General features: G+C 42.2%; 1 protein-coding gene across 1 annotated transcript; it reads right to left on the bottom strand.

Moving 5' to 3' along the window:
- Positions 1-298: 298 nt before the first annotated feature.
- Positions 299-5,538, bottom strand: foxa3 (forkhead box A3). Its single transcript, XM_072694969.1, has 2 exons — positions 5,125-5,538; positions 299-3,084 (listed from the first exon to the last, which is right to left on the bottom strand). The coding sequence occupies exons 1-2, from the start codon at positions 5,191-5,193 to the stop codon at positions 1,813-1,815; spliced, it is 1,341 nt and encodes a 446-aa protein (XP_072551070.1). The 5' UTR covers positions 5,194-5,538; the 3' UTR covers positions 299-1,812.
- Positions 5,539-10,238: the final 4,700 nt, after the last annotated feature.

Genomic DNA, 10,238 nt, shown 5'->3' with positions numbered 1-10,238 from the left:
TATATATATATATATATATATATATATATACACACACACACACACACAAAGAGGAAGGTTTAAATACACTGTCTGTTAACTAAGCATAACACATCATTCTGACCTGAAAGTGTTTGTTTCCTTCTCCTAAGAGACTTTATTCGGTATCAGTAAAGAACTAAAATTGCTAATGAAAAAATAAATGAAATTCACGGTGGTTCATCGGAATTGACATTAAGCAAAAAGTAAGGTAGTTACAAGGCACTGTAGTAACAAAAGTTTTTGCCCGGCCCCTCTTTGTGGGACAAAACCCCCTTCAACACCCCCCCCTGCCCCACACACACACACATGGGGTAAAACAGAGGGGTCACTAGTGCAAAGTACTGTGTGTAAATGGCCTTTACTGCTCCTGCTCTTAGTGACCAATAGAGGTTTACTGGCACTCAAACAAAGAATAAGACCAAAAACAAACATTGCCTTCAATTGAGAATGAGATGAATTAGTATAAAAGGGGCCACACTGACCAAAATATTAAAAGTTTACCACAGTTAAATTCATTTTTTAAACTTTAATGTGTTGTTAGCTGGAAAAAAAAAATCTTTTTTATGGCTTGCGTATAAATGCAATTGAATTTTAACCCTTTAAACTGCACAGACTCATACTAATAAGCTTTAAAGATTAATAACTGGATAATAGTTCTGTGGTTTAAAGGGTTAAAACACGATGCAGTGCAGCAAACACACTACCTACGCTAAGAGCTGTGTGTACATAGTGTGTGTGTTTGCGCACTTTATAACAGGAATCGCAGTTAACGCTGTAACACGAGACGGATTTCCCTGTAACACAGCTACGGCTGTTCACTGCAGTAACCTCGACTCACACTCACTTCCACCGTCTGCACACTAAACACAAAAACCGAGTGAAAAAAAAACAAGAAAAAAGATATATTAATTTCTTCCCTTCATAAATAAACACTTAGCTCCCTGTTACCCCACTCCACAGTCAGTATATACATACATGCATGTTATATATATATATATATATATATATATATATATATATATATATATATATATATATATATATATCATACACACTTTAGATATCTGTAAAATGTCTTGCTCATCCCCCTGCAGTCAAAAGTCCAGTTCCTGAAGTTAAGACAAGGTGAAATGTTCAGTAAATGGATTGTTTTGTGTGTTTTTTTTCTCTACTCACTCCTTGTACAAGGGTTGAATTGGTTTTGAAGGTTTGCACCAATCAATACAGCCTTGAGCTGCCATTTGCCTTCTAGAAGGAGCAAAAAAAGTCTGAAAGGGTGCTGAGAGTCCATCTTAAGACTTTTCAGAGTTTTTCAAGAGTTCCAAGAGGAGCCTGTCACCCACCTGGCTTCTGGTCATCTACATTCCCACAGAATTGGGTTCTGATATACCTGATCCAATGTCTGATAAGAGCAGTTAGCTGGAACTTGTTTAGCGAAGAAAGTAGAAATTATGCACTTCATGCTATCACATACAGCCGTTCATCGCTGCTTCTGCTCACCGTCCAGTTTCTGTAACTCAGAAGGCAGAGGTCCAGGCTGAAGACTGGCTTGAAGACAAAATTTATCTCTATCTTCTCTCGACATCACATTTTTTAGAATATCCTGCTCTAGCACTTCCCTATTCTGTTCAGAAAGGTCTTGTTGATTAGTTGAAAGGTGTGGACTGGGTGCGCTAGAGCAGGAAAAACACCACATCACTCCAGGACCAGCACTGTTGACCAGTGTTCAAGCTCTCGCAGGGCGCTGAGAGTCGGTCTGACATCCTAGAGTTTTCAGCAGTTGCTGACCTGTTAGGACGCGTTAAGGACGGACCTGCTGTACAGGGTCTGGTAGTACGCCCCAGAGTCCATGGCTGAAGGTCCGGCACTGTCATAAATTTGTTTGGCGGCTACAGGTGAGGAAGCAGCGTAGCTGTTATAGGCCATCACCTGGTCTTGATAGGACTTGAGGTCCATCTTCTGCTCATTAGACATGAGGTTGGTGATGGAGAACGGGTGGTTGAAGTTGTAGTGAGGGTCCATGGACTTGAGCGGGTCATTCTGCAGGTCCAGGTGCTGCTGCATGGGGCTGGACAGTGGGCTGGGCAGCAGGTGGGTGCCAGCTACCATGCCCTGAGTGTGCAAGTGGGAGCTGGAGGTGGGCATCGAGGTTGGCACGGACGATGGGATGGACAGGGGAGAGCCATGAGCCAGGCTGGTCGCTTGGGATGGACAGTCCAGAGGAACCAGGTTCCTCTGCTGTTCCTCGGATGCAGACCCAGGGTGGGACACGTCAGAGTGGGCGGAATCGGCACCGTCTGAGCCTGCCGTGGGGCTGTGGTCCTCCTGGATGCTGTCCTGGTGCCCGTTCTTGCCGTTCCCACCTTCCTGAGACTTGCCAGAGTTGGCAGACTTCTTGCCTGTCTTGTCTTCAATCTTGAAGCGCTTCTGGCGGCGCAGATAGCAGCCGTTCTCAAACATGTTGCCGGAGTTCGGGTGCAGCGCCCAGTAGGAGCCCTTGCCGGGCTTATCGGGTGACCGTGCCACTTTGACGAAGCAGTCATTAAAGGACAGCGAGTGGCGGATGGAGTTCTGCCAGCGTTGCTGGTTCTCGCGGTAGTACGGGAAAAGGTCCATAATCCACTGGTAGATTTCATTTAGCGTCAGCATCTTGCTGCTGGACTGCTGGATTGCCATGGTAATAAGGGAGATGTAGGAGTATGGGGGCTTGGCGTGGGTAAGTGAGCGGCGGTAGGGCTTGGGCACCTCTTTGGGCCGGGTTAAAGAGGTCGGTGACGGGTAGCTGAGCTGAGACATGGGCTGGGAAATACTCTGGTAGTGAGAGAGTGGGCCCAAAGATGAGCCTGGGGAACCGAGCTGGGTCAGAGAATTCGGGTTCAGCGGCGCACCCACCGGAGACAAATTCATGTGGTTGGCTGCTCCGCCCATGCTGGTCAGCGGACTGGTACTTAGTCCCGGTCCAGGATAGCCCATGTTCATGGCTGAGCCGGAGCCGGCAGAGTTCAAGTTGATGTAGCTGTTCAGGCCGCTCACGGAGTTCATGGCGCTTGGAGAGGAATACATCTAAAATAACACAGACAGCGGCCATTAATAATAGAAGAGAACTTCAGTTGAGTAACAAACAAAAAATCTAAAACAATTAAACTGCAGTTCTACTATTATAGTAGAATAATGATAGAAATCCTTCTGAAAAATTCAATAAACTGTTTATAAATGCAGTACTGTAATTTTTCATATCCTGCTTGTGAGAGAAAAATACAGGAAATAATATCTAAGCGTATTCATAATTATGCTGAACAGACTAAAAGAAAAGTTTAATATAATAATATTATATATATATTTATCCTTTTTGGGGTTTTTTTCTTTTTACACATCTGCCAGTTGTTTTATAGTATGATATACTTCACATAGTGGCATTAGTGAATTTGTGCAAGACACTTTCCAAAGACAACACACAAAAACCTACATGTACAATAATAACAAACAGAGATGATTTAATTACACTCTTGACTACAATTAATCATCACGTGGGTTCAGTGAACTCCTTTAAGAACAGCTAGAATTAATAAGCAAAAAATATTCAAATAGCTCTCAAAGAAAAAACATCTAACATAAACTCCAGCTTTACTTCAGCTACATGTGTTACACTGAGATGTAAGAAAAATCTTAGATCTAAAACTCAGCACTAAAACCGTGTTTAAAGACGTTCTAGTACTTCACAGTGTAAAATACTAAAGTATTTTGACTGAATTATGCTTTAATTGTACTAAAGTCTAGGAAGACCTTCTAAACTGAAGTAAACTGAAACGCCGCATCCAGTGGGGGTGTTTAAAGGCAGTCTGCTGTTCAGGCCGCTGGAGAGGAATATATAAAAGTTTCTGTAAAAGAGGACTTGAGTGCATTTCACATACACAGGGTGTTTCAGCGCTGTTTGAGGATTCATTTTGAGAAGTAAAGCATGTTAAAAGAGTTTAAAATCTGAAAGAACTAAATGTGCTGTGAGCAGACAGACTCCAGGGTTTAGGAATAAAACTTAGATCTGAAGTGAATCTAAAGAAAATGGACTGAATTCTACTTTAACTGCACTGAATTATGATTTGTGTGCCTTAATTAATAACAAAACATAAACATTTATAAAGACCGTCAGGGCACTCTCAAAGGAAACATACCATATAACAATAATACAGATATTTTATAATATAATAATAACAATATAATTTCATACAACCCAGTAAAATTACATTTATATCAACGATGCCAAATTATAATTTAACCAAGCTTTCTAAAAAAAAATTTGGAAAAATTAAAATGTCTTTCTGTTAAAATTAAAAAGTTCTGTTTCAAAGATCTGATCAAAGTGTTTGTTTTATGTTTAAATTAATGAAATAAACATGTTTTATGTTTGTATTTTTCAGAATTAGGTTTCTAAACCATTCCCTACACTCCGGCTGAATTACAGCAGTTTATTGCTTCCGCTTTCTCAAAGGTGTAACTGATCAAACCCAGCTAAACCAAGAAAACGTAACTGCTTTAATAAAAATATTGACATAAAATCAGCATTTCTTCTTCTATAAAAACGTGTTATTGTTGTTTAATGCTATTTTATTGTTTTATAAACTGCGTTTGACCATTTTGGTGGCTAAAAAAAGGAAACAGCATTTCTCCTGTTAAAGTCAGAACTGAGCCTGAGCTCCTGAGCAGCAACGTGGCCTGAAGTTCTAAAGGGCCTCAGTGTTGGAGTTCCAAGTAATTCCAGCATTAATAAACACCTTCACACCTTCACACGGAGCATACAGTACAGATGCTGTATCTGCAGTCAGTTTGTAAGAGTTTTAGGACTTAAGAATCTAAAGAATAATCTATCCAAAATGTGTTTTAGATTCTTTTAGATACAACTAGCAGATCAACAATAAACAAAATAAATTCAACTTTTCTAATTGTGAAATGTGAGTTTATGAGAAATGTGACCTATCTGACCCTAAAGGCCTCACTTTTTAGGATAAGGCCCCTGTTCATAAGACTAATGAGAGTAAACCCAGCCATAAAGCAGATGTTAAGGAATGAGATATTGGAGACATTAGAGATATTAGTGTGTGTACTGACCTCGCTGGGTTCGCTGTAGAGACTCCACTCCCCAACCTCACCACACTCCATCTTCACTGAGCTCAGCATCCCCCAGATACAGCTCCTTTAGAACAGCTCAGTGAGCCACACGCCGTGGAGGTACAACTCACAACTCAACAAAAACAGCACTCCGGCGCCCGAAAAAACCCAAAAGTCCAACCGGTACCGAAAGAAAGAGCGAGCGCAGAAGCACACTATGCTGAAAACCGAGTCCGGAGAGACTCTCAGAGCCACACTCTCTCCAGCAGCCGCACACCCGGGAACATCGTAGAGTTTTAAAAGTCCAGCGCGAGAGAGAAGTCCGGCAGAGGCTGCGTATGAGTGAGTGTGCGTGTGTGTATCTGTGTGTATGTGAGAGAGAGGGAGAGAGAGAGAGTCAGTGAGTGTGTAAAGGTCGCTGCTGAAGTGCAGCAGAAAGTCAGGCCTGCGGCTCTTTAAGCGCAGGTGAGCGAACACGCCCCGCATTTGAATACGGGCTCCTAGCGCCGCTGCCGCGAGGGGGCGCTGTTTTCACCCCCATCCCTAGCACCCCCCGCTGTGCTGTTTATTGGCCTGCAGACTGACCCCCCCCCAGCCCTCCACAAGCTCGGCACCTACCTCGTCCCACCACATTTAAGAAAGCCTGGGGTCTTACACAGATTTCACTAAAACAACCTGTTTTATCATTTGTGTTCATTTTACGGATTTTCTGTAAGTTTAACACTGTAAAGCTTTACAGTACAGTTTGTATAATTGCCAATTTTAAGGCCAAATAAACATATACATGAATATATGAATAAATGAATGAATAAATAAATGGAAAATTGGCAACAAAAAAATCAAAGTAAAATTAAAAGTAAATATCAAGAAGTGTGACCTGTACCAGCCAATGGCATGCCATTCCCATCTAACTAGAAGTGCATATAAATAAATAATATATAAATAAAGTGTAATTGATGTGCAAAATGAGAAATTTTTTAGCAACTGGACCAGGATTGTCCTTTTTTTGGAAGAGAAATGCTCCAAAATGGCTTGGAATAACAATCAATTTTACATTAAACTCCCACTAAAAGCTGCTGTGTTGGTGATATGATGTGATATATTTAACTTATACTATATTACATATACATATAGACTGTATAGAATTCTGTATTACATGAATGAGTTGTCACTTGCTAGAACAAATTCTTAGCCTGCTGTAAATGTACATGGCTAATAAACAGCCCTGATTCTGATCTGTAGAACCAGCTCTGTAGAATCCATCATCTCTCCCCCTGTAAACACACCTGACTGAGGTCAACAGCTCAGCTGGAAACACTCAGGACCTGAACTGGGTGTGTTTTAACCAACTGCAACTAACTGCAAACACAGCAAACCCTGCAGCACTGTCTGAGACCCTCCAGTCCAACACTGCTGGCTGTATGAAGCTCCATATGCATCAATGAGTGTGGAGTGGGGAGTGTGTTGCTGGTCCTGGAGTCCAACAGACTCTTTTTTTGTTACAACCCAGATGTCAGTCAGATAGAGGAGGTAATAGAGAGCTAGGAGTTTATGAAGGTCCCTTCTGAACATGTAGTGCTTTAATCAATTAGCCGATCAGATTTAGTGATCAGCTGTGACTGAAAGCAGGGGAGGAAACGACTCTGAGCTCGTCAGGGTTAACCTCATCACTGAATCTACGGCACCATCAGCCGGAGGTGCCGGGGTATGAAGCTGTTAAATCCCCTCGGCTAGCGCTTTACCCCACCTGTATGTGTGTGTGTGTGTGTGTGTGTGTGTGTGTGTAATGGCTGAAGTTTGTTTAAATGATGTTATGCTGTTTTCTCATTACCAATGACACTTCACCCTAATGCTGCACTTACAGAACCCATCAACACTCCAACAGTACACCATCTTCAGACAGACAGATAGATAGACAGACAGATAGACAGATAGATGGGTAAAAGCGGAAACATTCTTTTCAATGTTTTAATCAAGATTAGTGTTTTATTTTTGTTTTCTACAAGTTTAGAGTGAGAAAAGGAAGGAAGTCCCAAGCAAAAGTTTGGACACCTCAAGAGCCCTTGTACCAAATTAGCTCAGACCTTAGACCAGTAACCTAATAGGGCTATGGCTTGTTTACGGTCATCAGAGAAAAGGCCAGGTGATTCAAACTTCATTAAAACAAGCTCAAACCTAGTCCCAACAATCAGCAGCTGTGGGCTCCTCTAAGCAGCCGTTGAGCACTCTCAACATTCAACTAACTGATGCCTGCAAAGCAGAAGAAGACTAAGAAGATGATAAAGCGTTTTTAGGAAGACCAAGAGGAATGCTAGAAAGGCCAATCAAACCCCCTACCTTCAGGAAAATTTAGCAGACTCTAGAGTGGTGGTGCACTGTTTGACACCTGCACAAATGAGACCTTCATGTGTCACATGTGAGTCATCATACGAAAAAGGGTCCTCCTAACTACTGACCACGCAGAGTGCCAAAATGTTTGTAAAAGATGAAAGTGAAAGAATAATCTTATTAAATAAATAAATATTAAAGAATAAACATATATTAAATATTTTATTATATTTTAACTCAATACCAGGTAGGAAAAACGGGTCATATTTTGTACACTTTACCAGTCACATTAACAGATTTTGACTAGGGGTCAAACTTTTGCAGGCTACAGATCATAATCATTGAAAGCAGGTTCAATTCCATTGCCACAGGTGTATAACAAACCACAACACATTATTGAAAGAATGGCTTGTTCTAAAGAACTCACTGATTTCCAACGTGGTTCTGTAATAGGATGCCACAGTTGCAGATATTTGTTCCCTTCTAGATATTTCATGATTGACTGATGATTGGTACTATTGAAAAGAGCAGGGTCACCGGGTGCTGGGGTACATAGTGTATAAAAGTAGCCAATGCTCTGCCGACTCTCTCTCTCTCTCTCTCTCTCTATATATATATATATATATATATATATACATCACACAGTCTGGTGAGTTTGAATGAAGCTGAAATCAGTGTGTATTTGATCTGCAGTCACTCACTAATTGCTTGCTGAAAAAGGCCTAACAAAGTGGACTGCCTTCCATGGGTGTGTGGCTTTGAAATGATCCGAGACACTTTTACACAGTCTTGTGTATGTGTGTGTGTGTGTGTCTCAGTGTTTTCTACAATCCACATCAGGCCTCTAGATGCAGACTGGCCCATCTGAATGTCAATGTGCTTCCTAATGGCTAATGAATGGCCATGGAACTGATGAGATCACAGGGGGTCGACAGGATTAGCTGGGTGGGGGGGGGGGTGTAGGGGTGAAGAGGGAGAAAGGTTGAGACCCGCGCGCTGTGTGGGGTCACGCGGGGCGCCCGGTGAGCGCTACAGACCAAGTCTATAGGAGCGCTATACACGCACAACGGCGTGCGTAATAGCGTTACGCATATCCATTACGCGCATGGATGTGGGTGTGTGGGCTATCCCTCAATGCTCTAACTCCCCCGCCTGCCCCGAACACACCTCTATTGGAGCCTGCTCGCAAAAGGTTGTAATGTGGATTTAATGGGATGGGCGATTACCGCGTGCGGGGAGGGGGGAAATACACATCCATGCGCAGCTGAGGGTAACTGCGCTTTTCATATGGATGCGCACTGCTCGCTGACTTACCACGACCAGGAGGAAACTGAACTGGAGAGGCAGTATAGAAAAATGCTCAGTGCTGCGTGTGCACAAAAAATCAGTAAGTCTATCAAAACATACAGTCTGCATATCAGAGCTGGATTCCCAAAAGTGTCTCAGCCCAAACTTGAGTCTTAAGTGGTCTCTCTCTCTAAGTTAAGACGATCTTAACACTAAGATACCTTTGGGAAATTGGACCCTGTCTGTATTTCTACCTATTTATCTGTCTACGTATTTATCCAGCTAGCTAGCTATCTATAAATGTGTGTGTGTGTGTGTGTGTATGTGTATGTGTGTCTGTTCAACTACGTATGCATCCATCCGTCCGGATGAGTACTAGGATGAGTAGTGATAGCACTACACTTGAATGTCTTAGCGCTGCAGGGTCTGGTTGGAGCTGAGTGGTCCATAAGAAACAAACCCGGACACCTGGCTGTAACCAGGCCAGCGCGTGCGTGAGCTGCCGACTGAGGAGCTGCTTAATGAGTCTCTTCCTCTCGCGGCCCTGCAGGTCATTAACACCTCAATCATTACACAACAACAGCAGCGATGGCTCGAGCTAATGGAGGAAGCAGCACATCCAGCAGCAGGCCTGCACGAGCACAGGCCATTTAGACACACTGAAATTTATTTCTACACAGATAATGCACTCTTAGCTAGCCTAGATCAACACAGCGGTAGATATAATCATACATGCAGTACTACTTTATTTATACAGTAACTATTTACATTAGTCAGAGTCAATGGCTGGCTTACAAACGGGCTGATTCTCATACACTGATGCAACACCGCCATCTGCTGACAACCACCGGCAATTGCAGTGCACAGGTTCAAGCCTTTCCCTCAGCCTGCAGTTAAAGAGTTTACTCACCCAGGTTAGAATTTACCACATAAACATTTATAACATCTGAATAAACGTACACGAACATTTATAAAGACATATTCCAAAAAGTGTTAAGTTCTTCTGTCGACAGCAGCAACATTCATTCGAGTTAATTACGGTAACATTTGATTGCTTATTCTGTATTTGTGTAACGGAAAGAGACAACACACCTAAGTGTTTCATTCACATATCATTCATGTGATGTGACAACAATCAATTTGATTTGGTTTGATTTGCTTAAAGGAAGACGGAGGTCGTCACATAGCCATATAAACACTGACCCTCAGCAAAGTTACAAAAACAGCTTATTTAAAGTTGGTGGTATTAAATGTAATTTTGCATATTTTACACACAAAAATGGCTAGAATTATTAGGACCAGAGAGTCTTTGCTTTACTAGGTCCCTTAATCCTAGCTGCATTTACACGTCAAAACACGTCAAGAGGAGACTGAACTAAAGATGCAGGAGCACTAGACTAGAAAACCTCTAACTAGACTAACTAGACTCCCCAGCAGTGCAGGATTATCATCTGCTCTAGCTTTAAACAACCTTTCTGCTTCTTATAACAGTCCCATGG

This window comes from Salminus brasiliensis, chromosome 13 (assembly GCF_030463535.1).
Source record: "Salminus brasiliensis chromosome 13, fSalBra1.hap2, whole genome shotgun sequence".
Taxonomy (NCBI): Eukaryota; Metazoa; Chordata; class Actinopteri; order Characiformes; family Bryconidae; genus Salminus; species Salminus brasiliensis.
Note: the sequence above shows the minus strand (reverse complement) of the source record. Positions and strands in the feature narration are given on the sequence as shown.